Source organism: Pseudorca crassidens, chromosome 7 (assembly GCF_039906515.1).
Source record: "Pseudorca crassidens isolate mPseCra1 chromosome 7, mPseCra1.hap1, whole genome shotgun sequence".
NCBI lineage: Eukaryota > Metazoa > Chordata > Mammalia > Artiodactyla > Delphinidae > Pseudorca > Pseudorca crassidens.
In genome coordinates, this window is record NC_090302.1 from 17,747,637 (window position 1) to 17,770,629 (window position 22,993).

General features: G+C 43.8%; 1 protein-coding gene across 6 annotated transcripts in view; it reads left to right on the plus strand.

The window, feature by feature from the left end:
- Nucleotides 1–22,993, plus strand: part of ASTN2 (astrotactin 2) — a 911,537-nt gene that overhangs the window by 718,797 nt on the left and 169,747 nt on the right. For all 6 annotated transcript variants that reach the window (XM_067743527.1, XM_067743524.1, XM_067743522.1 and 3 more), the window contains one exon: nt 4,588–4,853. In XM_067743527.1, the coding sequence (XP_067599628.1) occupies nt 4,588–4,853 (266 nt within the window). The remainder of the gene's footprint in view (nt 1–4,587; nt 4,854–22,993) is intronic.

Genomic DNA, 22,993 nt, shown 5'->3' on the forward strand with positions numbered 1-22,993 from the left:
GCCCCCATCCTTAGCGTTTCTAATTTGAGCCCCTCTGGTCCCTGTGGAGTCTTTAAATGCTTCAAGTGCAAGCCTATTGCCAAAGCAAGCCTGTCTGACTCGGGACGCAGCGCCCTGCGCTGTTGCCGAATATTGAACAAACATTCACGCGGCTTTGGCTCTCCCAGAAGCCCTTAGTCTGATGCCTTTGTTTTGTTTTCTGGATGAGGGCAAGCGGTACCATCACCTCCTGCCGAAAAGCCCTGGCTGCCCTCCCAACAAGGAGTTGTCACTTCAACTGAGGCTTTTTTTTTTTTTTTTTCTTTTTGGTGGCAACAAAATAATACCCAGCAGGAATTTGGGAGGAGAAAAAAGAGAGTTCAGTTGGCAGGTTCTCAAATGAATGGGTTGTAGTGTCATTGGAACTGAATTGGGCTTGAAACCAGACATGATCCTATTTTGGAAGCATTGTTCAGAGGGATGGGAAATGTGAACAGAGGATAAGTCTCTTCAAAAATGTTCTTTATCCTTGGCCTGTTAAAGACAGCCTGTTTTAACTAAACTCTCCCATCCCCTCAATGGCAAGGGCCTATGTGAGAACCTAGAGGAGGTCAGAGCGACTGGCAAATTGATCAGCTATTCATCTGTCAACCTTTCAACTGAGAGAGCTAATTTTACTTTGAGAAGAGCTTACCACTTGATTACAAGCCATCAATTAATTGTCAATCCTGAAATTCACAAATCTTCACTCTTAGACTCATCGATGCTTGGATGAGATGGCACATGGATCAGGGTATATAAATATATATGTATTCAAATATATTATTGAAAATCGTATTGAAAGCCTACTGCATTCCAGGTAATACGTAAAGTGGATGGGAATCGGCAGAACTAACACTGTCTCTGCCCTCATGGATCTTATAGTCTGGAGACATTAACAGGTGACACATAGAACAGGATGCTGTGAGGATCTTTAGTATGAAACCCTAATAGAGATTGGAGGCATGGGGATGGAGTTCAGGGAAGGCATTTCTGAGGACCAGAGTCCTGGCCCCTGAACTAAGATCTGAAGGGTGAGTGGGAGTGAGAGCCAAGAGAAGGCAGGGCCAGAGGGTGGGATGGGGAAAGCATTCTGTGCAGAGAGAAGAGCACGTGCCAAGACTGAGTGAGAAAGGACAGGGTGTAGCCGAGAAACAGAAAGGCCTGTGTAGCTGAAAGTAGGAGAATCGGGAGGAACAGGATGACAGATCAGACTGGAGAGGCAGACAGGTGGTCTCATTCGCATATTACCTATGTGCCACGGTGAGGATTTTGGTCTTCATCCTAAGAGCAGTGACGTGCCATGCAAGAGTTTTAAGCAGGAGGAGAATATAGAGTTTGCCTTTTGAAAAGATGACTTTAGCCACCGAGTGAAGTTGGATCAGAAGCAATTAGCTTTCGCAATGGTAGTATCTACAGAGAAACAATTAATGGAATGGCTAATGGTCTTCCCTGATGTAACTCTCCTCCAGATCATAACTTAGGTATGACACAATCTTTATGGAAAAGATCTTTGTTAATAAATGCATGGGACTTAGAGGTAAATCCCTTTTTCCATTTAGGTCTCAGGTTCCTCACTTGTTAAGCCGTGGGTTTGGACCAGATGATACCAAAGTGCCCTCCTTTTGCAAAACAAGCCCTTAAATTCAGCTTGAGTTCTATACTGCTACTAGAATTCAGTTTTCAGCCTGGACTATGGGCTTTTAACCCCATTTTTTTGAACTGATAGATTGTTAAAAAAAAAAAAAAGGATTTATTGACAAAAGCAGACCAGCAAAGATCAATAGCTCATTTTGCTGTTAAATAGATAGATCTTTAACCCAATGTCTATGAATGTGTGTTTGATCAAGGGAATGCTTACTCCCAGCACCATGTTACATATTTTTCCCAATTAAATTATGGCAAGGTGCTATGAGGGATGAGGCATCTGTGTTCTAAAAAATGAGATACCACGAGTAGTTTAGTTTAAGTGCTGAATTGGTTAACAGACAGCTGGGGTCATGTGCTGAAAGGATCACTAAGTCATCATGTGACCTTGGAAAGTCATTTTCCTTCTTTGGGACACAGTTTCCTCTCATTTTAAATGGGAGGGTTTTACCAGATTAGACTTTTCAAAGGTATGCTTTTTCAATAGTTTTCAAAAGATATTTTATGGAGAAAAGGTGCCCCACTCTATTTTTTCTCCTTGGAGGTTAATAATCCAAGTGTATTGATGGTCTATTGATTCCAAAGTTTTTCCTGTAACTAATCCATCATACTGCCACATTCCTGTGTAACCTCTCTCTGAAACTCAGTTTCCCCATCTATAGCAAGGGCTATAGAGCAGAGGTTTCCAAACATTTTCTGTAAAGGGTCATATGGTAAATATTTTAGGTTTTGTGGGCCATACAGTCTTTGTTGCAACTACTCAATTCTGGCATTTTAGCCATGCACAATATATAAACAAATGAGGGACTGTGTTCCAATAAAACTTTATTTACAGAAACAGGCAGAGGGCTGGATTTGACCCACAGACCATAGTTTAGTGAACTCTGGGTCACAGTGGGAGCTAACTGCTCTCTAATGTCCTCGCAGTTCTGACTTTCCCTGACCTTCTCCCCTGAAGAGTTATTCTCTCCCAAGTTGGAAGTCCCCCTTCTCCAAAATGTATCCCTCTGGCCTGCACTTCCAAAAGTCATCATCATCATCTTCTTTTGACATGTCTGTATATAAGACTGTCTCTGTCTCCCCAGCTGCTGAGATGCCTTCTTCACAGCTTTGTTTTGTTTATCTTAGTAACTACCCTTCTTTAATCCCTCTGAAGGATCGGTTAGCTGGAATTTGCCTTGTCTTCTTCCCCCAGAGCCTTTGATCTTGTGCTCATAAGTATTTGCTGACAGCCAGACAGAAAAGGTGGAGCCCAGATCCCAAGCCCGAGGGCCCAGAGAGTAATGAATGAAGACTGCGTTTATTTGTATTTCTAATTGGCAAACCTATTTCCAGATCAGCTGCATGTCACTGCAAGCAGAGAGCAAAAGCAGGAGACAACCTTCTTTCTCCCAGGCCTCGGTGCCCAGGGCCCCTGTTTTCCACTGAGGCAGGAGCTTGCCCTGATTTCACCAGGCTTGGAAGAAAATGCCATCTGGACCAAGTTTTGTCCCTTAGTACAGGACCACCTTGTTTTGCCACTCAGACTGTACATTGCACAACTTTGAGGACACCATTTACATCATCCGTGATGTAAATGGAACCCTCTGAGTTGTACAAACCACTTTTTCAAGCTTTGAGCCCTTTCTTCTTATGAAATCTTACATCGAAGGCCAGTCTATAAGAGATACAAGTGGAACAACTCTATCTGAAGCTGAGATGCAGGTTTAGAGACCTGCCTTCTCAGTCTCCCTCTTGCCTTCTTCAAGCAGCTGCTGAGATGGCTGTTGGGATCCCTAGAATTCCTCAGATGAATTTTGGAGCCTCTAGACTAGATCATAAATGTTGTTCTAACCATTCACAGCTATATAATCTCTCTCTTGATAAAGTCTCAAGTATATCCCTAGCACCGTTCTAGGCACTGAATGTTGAGGGGACAGGAGTGGGAGACATTGCCCCTGGTCTCCCTGAACTGATTTTATGGTTGGAGAGGTCAACAGAAAATGAGGTGAGAAAATAAGCTTAACAAGATAGGGTCTTACATGCAGAAATACTTATCAGAGAAGAAGGGCTGGGGAAAGGAGGAAAGACTTCCTGAAGAGGGTCACATTGGAATGGAGCGCCGATGGGTGGTAAAGATTTGGGGAGGCAGAGGGGAAACGTAGGGCAGGGAGAGCAAAGGCACAGAGGTGTGAAATGGCACTTGTAGGGATAAAGAAGAACAGCACAGAATGGGGCGTGCGTCCTTCATGCACATGACAGCACACTGAGGAAAAGAAATTTGAATAAGGGGACAGATGAGCACGGAAAGAAAGGGGAAATAATGCCTTCTCCAGACAGGTCCATCTCCTTCTATCTCATTTACCAGTCATAACTGTTTCAGTTGTTATTGTTAACCACACATTATACAAGTAATCACTATAAGCTCCTGGACATTCAAAGACTTTCCCAAGGCAGCAGAGCTATTATCCAGCAGAAATGAGATTTAAACTGAAATTGACTTGACTCCAAAGCTTGTTTCTCACCCATTACATGGAACTGCATGAAAAATATAGGACTGGAACAAGTTTTTGAAAAAAAGGTAGAATTTATAAAAAGTAACAGTAAACAAAAGAATTTCTTATTGGGAAAAATATGCTTGAGTATTTACATCTTACAAAGGTCCTTGCAGAATCCTCTAGTCCAACCTACTGACTTTAAATATAAAGAAAGTGAGGCCCAGAGAAAGCAAAGAGTTATTTAATATAAATGGTATAACAAGACACCATTCTGGTCTCTGAGCCCTCAGGTCAGTGCTCTTTCCAAAGCATCACGAAGGAACCACTCTATCATCTTTTTTCCCTTTCCAGTGGACAACTGCCTCCTTAGCACATCGTAATGGGTTCAAGAGTCCGACCTTTTGAACAGTACTGAACAATACTGAACTTACATCTCTTCCTCCAGAGACCACGGAGTTGGGCAGCAAGAAGGAGCTCAAGTCCATGCCCTTCATCACCTACCTCTCAGGCCTGCTGACGGCCCAGATGCTGTCTGATGACCAGCTCATCTCAGGTGTGGAGATCCGCTGTGAGGAGAAAGGCCGCTGTCCATCTACCTGCCACCTTTGCCGCCGACCGGGCAAGGAGCAGCTGAGCCCCACACCGGTGCTCCTGGAAATCAACCGTGTGGTACCACTTTACACTCTCATTCAGGACAATGGCACCAAAGAGGTGAGGTCCCCTGACACAGCCACTGAGTCAAATCTAAGAACCAACCCTCCTACCTCCTGCCCTTGTGGGCCCTTTGTCCACTGGGATTGTCATCATCGTCATCAACAGCATGGTGAGGGCTAGCATTTATTGATCCCTTACCATGTTGTAAGCATGTATATAACTTGGTAACACTAGCTGCTGTAACTGGCAAATTCTCCAATCTCAATGGCTTAGTACAATTAAGGTTATTTCTTGTTGTGCAGAGTCCTAAATAGAAGTGTTTGATTGATGGGTGGCTTTACTCTGAGAAGTAGTTCAGGGTCCCAGCCTGTTCCATCTTGTGCTCCATTAATCTGATGCTTCCACGGCTGCTGTGGAAGAAGAAAGAACATGGAAGATTGCACATGAGAAGTTGAAATGGGCCACGCCTGAAAATGGCAAATTATCATTTCATCTCCTATTCTGCTAAGCTAGAATTCAGCCACTGGGCACACCTGTCTGCAAATGAAGACAGGGAAATGTATTCTATCTGTTTGCCTAGGAGAAGAAGGTATGGGTTTGGTGAAAACCTAGCAGCCTCTGCCTCTGTACTATACTTGGGTTATCTCATTTAATTTACCCTCCAAATCTATGATTTACTTATAAATATTGAGTTGATTCATATGGAATTTCTGACATTTGACCATTTTTTATTTATAAAGATGGCAATTCCGTATGGTTCATCCTTTTCTCATGCCCACTTTACAAGTGAGGAAATGTAGGATGTTGAATGATTTGCTCCATGTTGGTCTGCTCCAGAGCCTACATGCTTAATCATGAAATTATATCTCCTCTTTTTCCTCTTTCTATCTCTGTGACTTTCAATTATAGCATGTCAGGGCTTGAGAGGACTGTATGAATGATTTAGTTCACTGGTTTGCACACTTGTGTTCATGGAACATTTTTTTCCAAATGTGGTGTTCAGGAACCCCAGTCCATAAAACCAGGAATAGTGATGCCACTGCTTCAGTAAGGAAGAAGGTAGATAAAGCATCTCCCCTTGGTCCCCACTCTTCCCTCTGCAACACCTTCTGGACAGCCCTGGGCCTCCAGAGAAGGCCATCTGGTAGACCACTGACCAATCCAATAGGATGCTATGGATTACGTGCCCCTCCCAAAGCATCCTCCTGGGCTGAGTAAGCACCAGTGCATGGTGAGTGGTCAGGGAGGGTTTTATAGAGGACAGATCAGGGATGAGAATAAGGAAGTGAGGAGAGTATCTTCAGGTAGAAGACCTGAGGCAGAAAAGTACATGGTCTCTACAAAGACCTATAGAAATTTCCCATGACTGAGACCAAGAGATGGAGGGAGAGCAGATATGAGACCAGAGGGAACAGAAAGCACCTGATTATTTAGGATACTATAAGCTAGGTCCTGGAGTTTGGACACAATCTGGAGGGCAGTGACATGCTGAAGATACATGGTTAGCAGGAAGCTGATAGGGTTAGATTTGTGTGGCAGAAAGAGCCCTCTGGAAACAACCCAAATGACCATCGATGGGAGAGCAGTTGAATAAGGTGTCGAATATGCATACAGTGGAACACTGTACTACAGCCAAGATGAATGAACTGTAGTGACACTTAATATGAGACGGATGAACATAATGTTAAATGAAGACAAGAAATCCCAAAGATACGGTTTATATAGCATGATACCCTTCCCTCTATTTTAAGTTAAAACAGACACACAGGGCTTCCCTGGTGGCGCAGTGGTTGAGAGTCCGCCTGCCGATGCGGAAGACGCGGGTTTGTGCCCCGGTCCGGGAAGATCCCACATGCCGCGGACGGCTGGGCCCGTGAGCCATGGCCACTGAGCCTGCGCGTCCGGAGCCTGTGCTCCGCAACGGGAGAGGCCACAACAGTGAGAGGCCCGCGTACCGCAAAAACAAAACAAAACAAAAAGAAAACCACACACACACACACACACACACACACACACACACACACACACACACACGCCTTTTAAAAATAAATACAGATGCAATAGATAGTTTAAAAAAGGAATCAAGGAAATTATGAACATAGGATCGTGGTAATCTTGAGTCAAGCGAGGCAGGTAATGCCGCGATGGAGCATTTGTTACATGATGGTAGTCAAGTTTCTAGCTGATGTTTGGGGGCTGGATTTGTGGGGCTTTATGAAAGTGCTACAAGTAGCTAACCAGCTAACACTAACTGGATGAACACATAAAGCCTAACCACGCGTGGTGCAGCAATGAGCTTGAGTCACGAGCCGTGCATCTCAAATCGTCTAACTCTGTGCATCAGAGGTCCCCAGACCAACAACAGAAAAGCCAAGAGAGCCAAACGTGTGTACATCTCCAAACCTCTGGTTTCAGGGTGAGAGTCAACTGTGGAAACATAAGAGTGGCAGCAGGGAGACCCCTGAGGAGGCTGTTGAAGCTTCCAGTAAATACCAAGGGTCGCCTGACCAGTGTTGTGTCAGTGCAGACAAAAAAAGCAGCACGTCGGTAGCTCTCCAGGGTTTGGTGAGAGAGGCTATGAATATCCCTATTTAGGGCTCTTTCTGGGCCACGCTCTCCTCATCTTTGAGGTGGTTCGATACTAGCTAAGTCACAGGACTTTTTTTGTGTGTGTGTAATTTATTTTTATTTTTTATTTTTGGCTGTGTTTGGTCTTTGTTGCTGTGCGTGGGCTTTCTCTAGTTGCAGCCAGTGGAGGCTACTCTCTGTTGCACCGTGCGGGCTTCTCATTGCAGTTGCTTCTCTTGTTGTGGAGCACGGGCTCTAGGCACATGGGCTTCAGTAGTTGTGGCTTGCGGGCTCTAGAGCACAGGCTCAGTAGTTGTGGTGCACGGGCTTAGTTGCTCTGTGGCATGTGGGTTCTTTCTGAACCAGAGCTTGAACCCGTGTTCCCTGTACTGGCAGGCGGATTCTTAACCACTGGGAAGCCCCAAGTCACAGGACTTTTATGATGTGTTCTTGGCACGTGTGGTGGCAAGACAAGCGCTGGTTCCTTTCCTCTTTGCTTAGGAGTCAGGTTCCCCATGTCCAGATGCTATGCCAGCTTCCCTCAGCATCATCAGTTCTGGAAATGGGTCTTCCTGAGGCTGATTCACGTTCTCTCTGATACAGAAGCCCGGGAGTGTGAAAGCAGTCACTAGATGTCACTGTTCTCCTTATGTGGCATCTGCTGCTTTTGAAGCACGAGTCCTTCCTTCGTTAATTCAGTATTTCTGAGCACCTACTATTTGCCATGTATGGTGTCATGCCCCAAGAAGTGAAGAGTGGGACAGATGGACACAAATGGGCTTGGTCTTTATCTTCATGGAGTTTACAGACTTGTGGGGAAGACAGATATTATTGAAACACTCCCACCAAATAAGTGAGAACAAACTGTGCTGAGTACCAAGAGAAGTCCAGGCCTTTGGGTTAAAATCGGGTGACCGAGGGCTTTGTGGGATGAAGGAAGGCTTCTTTAGGGAAATGAAATTGGAATTAGTTCTTGGGGGTCGGGTGCCTAAAGTGAAAGTAGAGGACTGGATTTGGGGGAGAGGAGGAACCTGAGAGCATTCCGGGTCAAAGGCCTAGCTCCTGCAGAGCCCTGAAGGATGTGCAAACGTGGCCCATTTCCCTGAGGCCGGGATGGGAGCTCCATCGGCAATGCCGAGGAGAGGCGGTGGCCAGGCTAGGCAGAGCTCTGAAGGCTCTGGTGGTGAGGAGTTTGGCCCCTGATAGCGGGGAGCATAGAGGCATTAGAGCAGACAGGCAGACGCTGTCTTCTCAGCTCCAAGCTCCTCTCCTCTAAGTTATACCTGCAAAGGAACCTTAGAGCTGCTTGACTAGTTTCTTCTCTCCCTCCCCAACCCCCAAGACAGTCCTGTTTAGAGTTTCACAGCAGCCTAGGGGCTGCTGTGCATTAGGCCTTTTCAAAGGAGCCAGGCTGTGGTAGGAGTGGGTAAGACAGGCCCAGTGCAGGTCTGGAAACGACCCTGGAGGAGGGGATCGTGGCCCCTGAGAGAGGCTGGTGTGATGAGAAAGCAGCCACTTTCATCTTGGCCATCATTTTTCCTCTGCCTCTTCCCCAAACCCCCATCACTTCTCCCAAGACTTCTCCATCTCTCTGCATTTCTTTGCAGTCAGAGGCAGGGGCCACATGGGTCAAACATAAAAGGGCCTTGGCCTGGACTCTGACACTGAGTCATAGCGAGGCTGGGGCAAGTCCTTTTTCCTCCCTGGCCCTCTCTTTTCCTACCTGAAAAAGCAGAGAGGTTGGGTGAGTTTCTTTCTGAGTTTCCTACAAGAGACTTTGTCAAAGTGGAATCAGATAGTGCAAGATCTGTGCTCCACTCAGGTTGAGTTGGGACCCTGCCTCAATCCCCTACTCCTGTGGTGTTTTGCTGAATGACCTCTCCAAACCTCAGTTTTTATGTCTATAAAATGGACTCTTGTGATCCCTACTTCATGGGGATCAGATGATAATGAATGTATAGTACCTGGCATGTAGCATGTAATGGGCTTATGTTTCCTATGATAATGATAAAAATAACGTTTGTCTAAACTGATTCCTGGGCTTCCCTGGTGGCACAGGGGTTGAGAGTCTGCCTGCCGATGCAGGGGACACGGGTTCGTGCCCCGGTCTGGGAAGATCCCACATGCCGCGGAGCGGCTGGGCCCGTGAGCCATGGCCGCTGAGCCTGTGCGTCCGGAGCCTGTGCTCCGCAACGGGAGAGGCCACAACAGTGGGAGGCCCGCATACCGCAAAGAAAAAAAAAAAAGAAAGATAAACTGATTCCTTCCATTTTCTGTGCTTCCTTTGGTATCTCCTCTTCTAGATAGCACTCGATAACTTTGCAGATGCCCAAAGTGCTAGGGACATGACGTTCAGAGTAGGGTCTGCATTTTGTATGCAAGAGATTAACCTAAAAGGGCAGATCACAAATGGAAGGATTTCAGGAGCATTTTTCTCACTTTATAAATATTACTGGAACTTGTACTTTATAGGAAAGGATACCATAGGTGGAATTACACATGAGTAAAAGGATTTCCTTCTGTAGACCTTCCAACGCAGAATGGAACCATTCTTCTATGTGAGAACACCTGTCTCCTTGAGTTATTTGAGATGCTAAGTCAACTGCTGAGTCCCGTTATATGGCATGGTCAGGGAGTATCAGAGAGGGGCTGTGACTTGCCTGAGGTTTGTGGGGCTGTTCAGGCCTCTGATTCTGGGCAAGGGCCAGCGTGTGCTCTTCATAGCCTTGGGGACCATTGGACACTAGCTCCTTTGGTGGTTGGGATATCCTTGGTTCCATCTCCTTGAATGCATGGGAAAGGATGATGCCTTCTGCCTCAGCTGGAAAGGAGCCTTTCATTACACTTTGTGCTGTGGTTCTGAATAAGCAAAGCAGGAAAATAGTCTTAATGATGGAGAATTTGATTAATGCATCAATCTTCTCCCTCCAACTGTTAAATGACCCTTACACAGCCCAAAGCCACAGAGCTTAGCTAAGCACAACTAGTGCTTAAATGACCAAGACTGTGTGTGGCTATTAACTTAGCCTTTGGGTGAATAAGAAGAGGCTCCAAATGCAGGAGAAAAAATTGTGTCATGGTGAAGAGCCAGACTGAGCTGGATTTGAGTCCCATCTCTCCTGTTGATCGTCTGGGTGACCTTTCATTTTACTCATTTATAAAGTAGACATTACAGTATCTACCCCATCCATTTGGGGGTTGGGAGTTTTCTTTGGAAGAACTGGGACACATGGAATCTGTACCAGGTTCTGTCCTTGATTGTTATATGGCATTGGGCATGGATACTTCTACTGTCTTGGTCTGTTTCCTTATCTGTATGATGAAAAGTATGAGCTAACTTTATCCCACAGTCCCTTTTGACAGATCTAGGATCAGATCTAGGTTCTGCCCTGAAAATAAGGGAAATATTTTGATGTTGGATGAGGCACCTTGTGACCTGCAATTTATTTTCCATCCAAAGATATTACCAATTTTACTCCTTAAGTTAATATTGGAAAGAGAAAGATTCACATATCTTGTACTCCATTCCAATGACACAGCATTTATGAGTAGAGATGGGTATTAAAATCGTACCCTCTGTATTTTACAAATAGTAAAACTGAGACCTGGAGACAGGAATGACTTGCTCTAGGGCACACAGCCAAGTCTGAATTTGAAGTAGTCAGCCATGGCTTCTGACCTTGGCGATGTCTTTTGTCTCCCTCAGACTCAGTATCCTCATCTGCGAAATGGTGGTGACTTTCCCCATAGGGCTGTCATGTAGAAAAATTAAGAGACTGTTTGCTGGTGTTTTGAAGACTATAAAATACTCTGTAGATCTGGATGCTTTTTTTTTTTTTTTCCTACTGCTCGAGTCCCCTGAATTCCAATAATGTGATATATTTTTTTTTTCTTTCCATGCTGCCCTAGGAAGAACCATGTGTAATTTTGGTCTTGTTGTGGTTTTCGAATATTCTAGCAGATCCTTTCCCTCTGCCAGAAAGATTTGTTTGCTCAATTTACACTTCTTGGCTCAAACTGAGAAGAGAATTCCAAATGACTGCTCTTTGAAAAGAAATTAACAGCCAAGATGATCCCCCCGCCCCATTATTGCCACCACAGCTGTGCCCATCACTGTGACCACTACCCTTATCATAACCACCATCACCACTGCTGCAGCAGCATCACCACCACAACCTCTCATTGGGTGTGTATAGATACTGTGTGAGGAGAGATAATGCAGAGGGAGACACGACACAGATTGTACCTTCAAGGACCTCATAGTCTAGGGGATGAGGCAGAAGAGCCACATAAGTAACTAATTGCTTACACATGCTACATTAATTCATGACTTATTTTCAAACAATACAATAGACATTCCAACAGTGTTAGAAAAGAGGGAGAAAGAAACTCTGGTTGGGGGGAGGTAAATCTGGAAAAGGTTCTTGCAGCAGGGAAGGTGGGTGTGTACAGATGGTGGATATAGCTTGAGACTACTCTGTTGATGATAAAGATAATCCTAGGTACCAGATGTACATTATATGCCAAAAACTGCCATGGGCTTTCTGTGCTTTATCTCATTCAATCATCCAAGAACTTCTGAGGGGAATATTATTATCATCCCTATTTAATAGATGAGGAGACAGGTTCAGAGAAGCTTGAACCCAAGTCTGTGAGGTTCTGAAGCTAACCTAGGCCTGAGTTGGAAAACTCTGGCCCACAGGTGACATCCAGCCTGCCATCTGTTTTTATAAAGTTTGTGACACACCGCCACACTCATCTGTCTACACATCTCTATGTCTGCTTTCCTGCCATGACGGCTCAGTTGAGCAGTTGCCCCAGAAGACAGTATTTTGGCAAAGCCAAAAATATTTACTGTAGTCCTCTGAAAAAAATTTGACAAACCTTGGTCTAGACTAAGGTATATTGGAAAAGAAGAGGAAAGAAAGTTATGTCAAATGCTGTGTGACAAACATTTAGAATAGAAGAAAAAAACCCAACTAGCATTGAGTGCCAACTGTATGCCTGGCATTTTTTAAGTGCTTTGTGTGTATTCGTATGTGTTCTCTCACTCTATCCCCTGGCACATTTGCATTATGATGTCCATTTCACAAATTAAAAATAAAAAAATCTGAGGACTTAGGTAAATAATTCATCTAACATCACACAGCTAGTGACTCTGACCCAGGAAGTCTGTGTCCAAAATGTATGTTTAGTCAATCATTCTTACTACAGGTGTGAAAAATTTGGGAGATATAAAACGAGAAGTGATGTGCAGAAAACTGGGTCACCGAAACTTTGAACGTTGTGCTGAGGGATTGGAGTACCATGTGAACTATAGGGAACTCTTGAAGATTGGGGGTCAAGGGAAAGCCATGACCAGACGTGCATTTTTGGGTAATAACTACATCATCAACTGTGGAAGGGTGAATTGTAAGGACCAGGGCTGGTTTTATGTCAAGGGCTATTAATTTCAGGTCCGCAGATCATTGATTTTGAAGGGTTGTTGGATCTCCATCGCCAGAAAGTTTATGCAGAATTATATATTATTGCATTTTTCTTCTGGGGGGAAAAGATACATGGCATCAGCAAATTTTCTAAATGTTTTTGACCCAAACGTTGTAGAACACTAAGAGAAGAGGACTAGTGAGTTGGGGTGTCCACTGCAGAAGTCCATATATGGGATGTCTGGGAGGGTGGGGACTCAATTCAAATAATTTTAACAAATATTTATTAAGGGTCTCCCATGGGCTAGGCACTGTTCTGGGCTTTCGGAATACATCAGGGAGCAAAACAGGGATATATTTCAACCGTCTGGAGACTTAATTTCTACTGGAGTGTATGTGGGAGATAGAAAGTAAACAATAAAAATAGTGAAAAGTATAGTATATTGAAAGGCAAAGGGGAGGGGAAGTAAAGCAGAATAAGAGGTCAGGAGTGTGGAGTGGAGTGTGGAGACTTGGATCTCAGAACGTCACAAAGTCAATCAGGATCACTTAGGTTGAGAATGGGGGAAGTGTTATTTAAAAAATGCAGATTCCTGGCTTCCTCCTACTGATTCTGTTTCTCTAGAGGAGTGAGGCTGAGAATTGTTATTTTCACAGGCTTCCCAGGTGATTCTGATGCACACTGAGCTTGAGAACCACTACTCAAAACCATTGTTCATATGTCTTTCTCATTCTGATATTCCTTCAGGGAATTCCTTGCTTAGGGATTAAGAAAGTCAAGTACTTATAATCTGGAGTAAATCTCTGCTATTGTGGGCCACTTCCTCTCCATCGGTGCATTATGAGAAGGAGGTGAACTGGCCAGGAACCAGGCTGTCAGGCAGTTCTTGGCAAGAGGGAAGATCAAAGAAAAGAGGGGGATATAATCCACATATTACTCAACACGCTCATGGTCAATTACAAAAGAGGAACTTAATGCTTGGCTTGTCTGCTTGCAAAACTGGAAAACATAGCTATTTCATGAGACCAGAAAACTACCAGATTCAGTAAGATATGCAAGACAAACAGACTTAGCAAATGCAAGCATTTTTGCGTGTCAAGAGTGTAGAGCTTTTTTTTTCCCCCATGGGACATTGAATTCAGTTAGCAAATGTAATAAAAAAGAGAATCACAGAATGTCTTTTCCTGGTACTTTTAAGAACAACCACTTACTGAGCACTTCAATTGTGCCAGGAGCTCAGCTCAAACACTTTATGTACTTAGTTCACTGAACTCTCTGATCAACCCCAACACGATGGGCACTATTATTATCTTTCTTTTCCCCTTGGGAAAAATTGAGGCACAGAGAAGTTAGATCACTTGTCCCAAGATCCTATAAATAAGAACTGGTGGAGCCAGGGTGTGATCTGAGCAACTCTGCTTTTTCTCATTTTGCTGTAGTCTCTCTCTTAGCTACTTCCCTTCAACTTTTTAATAAAGTGTAAAAAAATGGAAGTCTACTGAGGACACTACCGTTGCCTAATATTACCTTCTTCTGCCACTGTGTCTTCATTTCTTTCACTCCGTGGCCAAAAGATTTGAAAGAATAGACTACCTCTGCTGTCTACACTGATTCACCCCCATTCATTCCAGGGCTGGCTCCCTCCACCCAGTGGAAATACAGTAGCTTCTCTTCATGTGTAACCCATGCAGACACCACATTTGCCATAAATGACTTTGCCTTTCTTTTGATAGGCACCTTTGGATTTCCATCTCAGTTCTTGTAGTCTGGAAGCCAGCGAGACATCCCTGATACCTGTTTGTCCTTCCTCCTGCGCTCACTCCCCACCCCCCCCAAACTATAGCTCATTAACAAACCTTGTAGAATTGTCTTCTTAGGAATTTCTCAGATATGCCCACTTTTACCCACTTTGGTCCAAGTCTTGACTGAACTGTTGCAGCAGCTTCCTAACCGGCTAACAGTGACCCTCACCTCTAATTCATTTTCTTCCTGGTAACGAGAGTGATCTTTTCAAAGTTAAGACTTGCTCACATCACTTTTCCAATGAAAACCCTTAACTGGCCTCCAGCTGCTCTTGGGATCCAGACCCAGGTGCTCACCGTGGCCTGCAAGGGGCTGCGCTTCTCACTTCTTACAACTCCTGATCTTCAAGTTTCCGGAACTGTGCTTTGTGATGCCAGAGAGCCTTGGTACATGCTGTTCCCTCTACTTGGAACTTGTTTTACCCTCCCCCTCCTTTCTCCTTTCCACTGACTTGACTGCTATTCATCCACCAGATTGCTGAGGCTTCTAGATTGGATAAGATCCCCCTGTTTGTTTATTGGTTTACTTTCTTGAGGCTTTTTATCTCTCTTTCATAGCAGTTATCATAATTTCTCATTATACTTTTTTTTTTTTTTTTTTTGCGGTACGCGGGCCTCTCACTGCTGTGGCCTCTCCCGTTGCGGAGCACAGGCTCCAGACGCGCAGGCTCAGCGGCCATGGCTCACGGGCCCAGCCGCTCCGCGGCATGTGGGATCTTCCCAGATCGGGGCACGAACCCATGTCCCCTGCATCGGCAGGTGGACTCTCAACCACTGCACCACCAGGGAAGCCCTCTCATTATACTTTTATGTATGTTTTCTAATTGTTTGATTAATGTCTGTATCTCCTCCTCCTCCACATTTTATTATTTTGTTTTATCACGACAACATTGCCAATGCAGAGGGAAGAGCAGATAAACTCAGGAATGAAGGCGTCTAGTCCAACCCTGGTCTACTTCTTGATTCCTTTCTGCCACACCTCACAAATGTTACAGAGCCTGTGTTTGAACATTCCCAGTAACAGCTTGCTCAGTGACCCCTAAGCATCCTGTTTCCCTCACTTCTGGAATATCCATTCTGATATTGAGTCAAAATATTTTCCTGTACATTAAGAGGTAAACTGCATAAGACCAGGGTCCGGACAAACTTTTGTTCAGCATTGCACCAATAGCTTCTACTATAGTGTCTGACTCATAGTAGAAGTTCAATAAATATATTTTTCATGAGAATAACTAAATGAATGTGTGAAAAATGAATGACCACCTTGCATCCACATGCTTGCGTGGTGCTTTCACATACACTAACTCCCTTAATTCTTTCAGTAGTCCTATGAAGGTAGCAGTGTTTATTTTCACTTTACAGATTAGGAAACTGAGGCTCACAAAGAGCGGGTACCACCCTCTGAAGCCCCACAGGGCTACCAAATGTCAGAGCTGGGGCTGGAATCCCTTTTCCAGCTGTCCCACAAGCACTCATCCGTCATACAACCATCATTTATCTGGGTGGGTGTCATGCAAAGCAGCCAGGGTAGTGCTGGGTTTCCAGGAACAGAGCAAGCTGCAGGCCCCATCCCTGCTGGAGCTCATCCCTGTTCACAGGGGGCTCTTCTTGGGTCATTAGGCAACTTCAGTCAGCAGTGATGCTAAGGGCGTAGAGAGAATTCACCACCAATTCAACTCTCTCTGCCTATTTCTCTCTAATCTTAGGAGAAAAAAAAAGTCGTTCCAGATGTGCCTCCCAATTCACCAGGCAGATGCGGTTGAAAGCAGCATGAGTTTGTACCATTACACAGTTGGTAAATCTGTACAGAGCCTTCTCTGGTCAACAGAGTCATGTCATTCCTTGAGTTTCTGAGCAGAAGCGTCCCAGACCATAAATTTAAGTCCCGAGAAGAGGAGAAACCCTCAAGTAATTAGCTGCTTTTTGAAACTACATGTTTCTTTTCTTTTTTAGATTCATCTCCGAATTTTCCCACTTGGGGGAGCATTGTCAAATTCCTGGATTTTCTGCTACCTAACTCCAAACCAATTTAGTTTAGAAAAGTATAGCATGTACAAAGCTAAAGTGACTAGTATAATGAACCTCCATGTACGTATCATCTTCTAGTTTCAATTATAATCAACTTACTGCAGGCCTGCATCCCCGGCTCTGTCCCCTCAAACACTATATAATTTGATATGTAAATGTTAAAGTTCGTATTTCTAAAATATAAGGACTCCAAAAATATCAATATCATTGCCTTGCCTTCCAAACTAACAATTCCTCTACACCATCAAATATCTAGTCATTGTTCATGTTTACTAGATTGTCTTATATTTTTGGTACCAGTTTGTTCAGATTGGGATCTAAATAAGATTCAAACATTATGATTGGCTGATAATTAAGTCTCCTTTAATCTATAGGTTTCTTCCTCCAACTCTTTTTATTCCTTGTGATATTTTATCAAGAAAACTGGGTATAGTTCCCAGGGGATTTTGCTCATTGCAGCCCCATCGTATTATTTAGCATGTTCCTCTACCCCTGTACTTCCTGTAAGTTGGTAGTTAGGTCTAGAGGCTCGACCAGTCTTGATTTTTTGGCAGTCCACCACAGCCAGTATTGATAGACTTGTAGACCAAAGTGATCTAAAAGAACAGTTTTGTCTTTGATGCCGGTCAAATCTGTCATCAAGTCCTGGCTGTTCCCTTTCTCCTGTGTGACTTTTGGCAAGAGATTCTGAGCCTTAGTTCCCTCAGGTGTGTTGTGGGGCTAATAATAATAATAATAATACCTAATTTCTGAGGCTATTGTATTAAATGAGATGGGCATCTAACACGCTTAGCCTTGTGCCTGGTGCATAGCGAGTGCTGAGTATAGACAAGCTCTTACTTGTCTTCTCCTTCCTCCCTGTTCTTCCCCTTTCCCTCCTCCTTCATCTCTCCCACGTTTCACTATTATATTTTATGATCAAAACTGTGTGTGTGAGAAAGAAAGAGAAGACAGACTCAGAATGGAAGAGGTTCTCCAGGCATCTAGTCCAGCCCTAGTCTGTTGCTCGATTCTTTGCACCCATACCCTGAAGGAGCCTGTGTTGGATACTCCCAGAACAGCTTGCTCAGTGATCCCTAAGCAGCCTGTTCTCTCACTACTAGAATATCTTTCTTTATATTGAGTCAAATTATTTTCCTGTACATGCCCTGTCTTTGTTTCCAGTTCCATCCATCAACACTGTACTGAGATGGACTTACCTACTGACTTACCAGACAGAACATATGTTTTGGAATCAGAGAGATGAGGATTCGAATACCAGCTTTGCTACAAAATGTCTCTGTGCCTTTGGGCACAGTACTTACGTTTTTAAGCTTCTTTTTTTCTCATGAGTAAAATGGGATTAATAACGTCTACCTTATAGAATTGTTTTGCAGATTAACAAATGATCCACGTAAGGTGCTTAGCAGTAACGTTTGGCTTATAGAAGCAGCTCGATGAAAGTTTGTCCGCTCTCCTAGTTCTAAGTGCCAGCCTTCCAGGTGTTTGATGACATCTTTGGTCTCCGTTGGACTTTTCTTCTGGTAATCATGCCCGGTTCCTGTAATTGTTTTTCATCACGAGTCTGTTTCTTATCTCAGACTCAGTCTTATCCCAGCCATTCTGAGTATTAGCCTCTGAAAGTACTCAGTGCGCCTGTGTCCTTCTTGATGTACGCTTTATGAAGAAAGAGGTTAGAATACACAGAGACTGCTTTACTTGCCTGCAGAATTAAGGGTAGAATCCAAGTTTCTTGCTTCCAGACTTTGGGATCTGCCCTGGGTCACAATACCTCCTATCTTTACTGTCATGCTCATCGTATTCAAAATATGATTTTTGGCTCGCTAAAGGAAACGGGAGCTCAGAGGGAAAATCTCGTATCAGTGTCACAAGCCAGTAGTTATGGAACCAGAATTTAAACCCTTGTCTGTGTGGCCCCATAACCTGTGGTCTCAACACGTAAGCTATAGAGACTGCCGCATCATTGGTCCTTCCTCTACTCTTGGACATGGACAAGCTATTCCATCATCAAGTAGCTTTTCTTGGAATCTAGAGTCACCTCCTGTCACTATCTTTTTCCTCACCTTTCCTTGATGATAAAACATCTTGCTCCATTCTTACCTTTTGGTCACTTCTCAGCCCTTTTAGAAGCTGACTTTTGTTACACCATCTGCTTGAAGTTCTTGTCTTAAAACTCAACAAGGACCTGTTTACTCAAGCCAACACCCTCTTCTCAAGCCTTTTTTAGACGCATCAATCCATTCTTAAAAGAGCTTGGGCTTGGCTCCTTCACCTTTAGTTTGCCCAACCTGAATCCTTTCCAGAAATTATCGCTTCCCTTCAGAAACTCTGAGGGAATGCCAGGAAGTGGAAGCATGGTGGGGGATCATACGTTAGTGAGACTCTGTCCATCCCTCCATGGTGCTTCTCCCATAGTTGTTTCTTGAATATGCGGATCCCATTTTGAATGGAACGGGAGAAAATGGGAATTTAGATATATGTCTAAGGTAGGCATATTGGTATAGGTCTATACTTATATATATATAGATAGCTTTATTTACTATTTTTTTTCTTTTCAGAGAGTTATATTAGTTACATTCAAAGTAAACAGACTTCTTAGTGAGATTTTGAAATTTTAGGTGCTTTAGTGAGCTGTAATTGAAAGGGCCCAAGTTTTGGAGTCGGTCAGATCTAGATTTGAATTCCAAATCTGCTTACCTGTTGGATGTTACCTGCTTACCTGTAGTGAACAGGTGACTTAGCCTACCCAAACTTCATTTTCTTATCTGTCAGATGGGGATGATAAGAAGACTCGCTGCCTAGGTTGCTTCTGCGTATTATATCAGATGACAGATGTAAAGAAGGGCAGTATAAGAATCAGATAGACCTAGGCTTACATTCTCACTTTACCAGATATTCTGGAGCTATAAGTTAAATACTCAGAATCTCAGTGAGGATGGTCACCGTATTTAACTCACAGAGTTGTTGTTAGGTTGCGTAAGATTATATATGCAGAGCACTTATCAATGCCTAGAATGATTAGAAGCTCGATCAATATGAGTTGCAGCTTCTTTCCTCTACCTTTGTCTTCTTCATCTTTCTCCTCTTTCTCTTCCTCCTTCTCTCTTCTGCTTCTGCTATTGCTTCTGATTAAAGCATCCAGCACAGAGTAGGTGTACAATAATTGTAATTGCCTTACCTTCAGGCATCAGCCAATTAAAAAACTTCAAGGGTAGTCAGTTCACAGAGACGAGGAAAGGCATGCTTCCCCAAAGTAAAGGTAATCTTGCCGTCTCTGATAGTTGGTTCTAATGACATATTTTTCCCCATTGTAAAAATGTTAAAAAGAAGAAAAATAATTCTGAGCATAGATGTGCCTAGAATCACTGTTGCCTGTAAATAACTTTACTACATTCATAATAAACAATAATAATTCATAATAACTATCTTTCTTCCATTTAGAGAATATCCAAGTTTAAAAGCTTTGTCAGTACTCTTTAATTATCAAATATATGTATAAGTGTGAACATATATGTGGTTCTGGCATTATTCTAGGCACTTTATAAATTATTCTTTTGCCATTCTTTATTGAGGTAGGTATTAATACATCTCCATTTTACACATGTGGGAATGAAGCATAGAGAACTGAAGTCACTTCTATCAAGTTTGCTCCGTGATGACACTAAGACTTGAACCCAGGGGTTTGGTTCCAAGGATCGTATTCTTAACCTCCGTGCTCTGCCATCCCTCCAGCATTTGTAACGTCCTTTGCTAGATTAAGGGATCAAGACTTCTCAGAGTCCAGCTTGTCAGCTTGGAAATATGGCTACAATGAACCTGGTAGGAATCTCCCTTTCCATAATTTTTTAGCCAGATTTCCAAAGCACCTTCTCAAAGGCAAAGATAAACTCAGTATGGGTCTAGACAGCATGTCCCCTCCTCTCCTCCGACCTTTCTTTCCCTGCCCCTACCCACAGGCCCAACCATGGAAGCCCCACCAGCTGGAGAGACCACCTCCCTCAGATGCCTCCTAAGGGAAAATGGATGTACTGGAAAAATGAGGTCGCCAGTGGCCACAGAAGGGACATTTTGCAGCCCTTTACTCAGGAACTCACCACTAGCTTCAGCTAGCATTTCGCAACATGAACTCCACAGTCTTGGACAGACCCTCCACTTGAAAGCTTCCCACCTGCCTCTCATCTCCAGATGTTCTCACCACAAGGGGAGAGGAGTTACTGTCAAAGGACACCAGGCCTTAGAAGACAGGTCTTATCTATTGGGTGGGGCTGGGATCCTTGGCTAAAGGCTTCCCTTAGGAAAAGTGTGTGAGTTCCATCCAGGTTTCCCCTTCCAGGACTGAGTGGGCCAGGAGCAATGCCTTGTAGGAGACAGGCTGAGAGGAGGAGCCATCCTCTGAAGAACTTGGATTTGTACAGGACTGAGAAGCCCTTGGCAGTTCAAGGTCACAGGGCAAGATGCCTTGGGAAGATGACTCACGATTAGATGTATGAGGCTACTGATATGGCTGTGTCTTCTCTCTGGAGTTATAACTGATGTTTCCTGTTGCTCATTCATCACTTTCACAATTGCTATCAGCTCAGTGACAGGCAGGACAAATGGTCTGGAGACAGTCTGGAACAATGTAAGCACAATCTGTTGCCATGATGACTGAGCAGGTCTACTAGGATAACATAGATTAGACATCCAAAGAGCTCTCAGTCTTCTAGTCCTCAGAATTTACCATTCATTCGTGCAACACTTAGTCATACAACAGACATTTATGGAGTACCTTCTTTGGGCCAGGCCTTGTGTTGGAGCTTCTGATAAAATAAGGCAAAGAACTCAAAGTTCAGTGGAGAGGACAGGTATGCAAATAAATAGTTCTATAAAATATTGTGGTTCACTAACTGATGTGTTGTCCAAGGTGCAGTGGAGGCCTTCAGTTCTGTTGGGAAATCAGAAAAGAGTTTCCAGAGAAGATTGCAGTTGTAGTGGGTCTTAAATAATGAGTATGATTTGATCAAAGGTAGAATGGAGTCAAGGCATTATAGGCTGAGGGAAATCATGTGCAAAGACACAGTGGCATCAAAGTGTGTTGCCTATCTGGTCCATGGCAGGTGGTTTAATGTAGATGTTATGTAGGACCAAGGAAGACTATAGTTGTGGGAGATGAGCTAAGGAGATTGTGTGGCATCACTGTGTGAAGGGCCCTGTGTGCCAAGCTAGGAAACAGAATCTTTATACTTGTCTCAGTCATAGCTCTTTTATTGGTAAAAAGAGAAACCCACTGAAACAGTCTAAGCAAAAAATGGAGAAATTATTATAATGATACAGTGATTTCTCATGTAACTCAAGGACAGAGAGCACAGCTGAGCTACCAGCATCCAGGAAGCCACTGTCAGCAGTAATCCTGGAGCCTGACGTTCTGTTTCCCTCTGCAGTTGATTGGTGTCTGTCTCTCTCCTCTCTCTCCTCTCTCTCCTCTCCTCTCTCTCCTCTCTCTCCTCCCTCTCCTCCCTCTCCTCCCTCTCCTCCCTCTCCTCCCTCTCCTCCCTCTCCTCCCTCTCCTCCCTCTCCTCCCTCTCCTCCCTCTCCTCTCTCTCCTCTCTCTCCTCCTTTCCTTCCTCCCCCGCCTCCCACCTTTTCTGGTTTCCATCCATGTGGCTCACCATGACAAGCCCAGCCTAGCCAAGCCTAGCCTTGCATCTCATACCAGTTCAAGCACTGAGAGAGAGCAATGAACATTTGAATCTAAATTCCCAGGGAAAATATGTGATTGTTCCAGTTTGGGCCAGTTTTGGTCCCACTACTCTTGGCCAAAACAACAGGGTTATTTTTGTTTAGTTCAGATATGCACACCAAACCATCCCTTGCATCTGATAACCTGAAGCGTATCTATTAAAAATCCTGTCAGTTTTTATTCTCAAACTGAAGTACCCTGACTCAGGGGGATACACTATGATATGCCAGGATATATCTAAAGCCACAGGATAAAGTGATCAGAGATTCTTGAACTTAATAATACCTAAGAATTACTTGGGAGTGTATTCAATCATGGGTTCTGTAGCACCTCTCCCAAGATTCCGATTCAGTGGGTTGAGTTTGGCCTGGGAATCTGAATTTCTAATAAGTGTTTCAGGCCATTAATGAGGCAAGAGGGCCAGGAATCATACTATGAGAAACACTTTGGGGAAAACTCCATTGTTTTAATATTAAAAGCAATCAAAGTCTATTGAGTGTAATTTGCATAAATATTTAAGAAAGAGTCTTCAAAGTAATTTTGCACTTGTTCCTTCTGATCTTTGGGATGCTTTGTGCAAAAAGCTCAAAAGCCCTTCCATATTTTACTGGAGGGTGTGGAAGGTTTTTGGGTCAAGAACTTTGGCTCTTAGA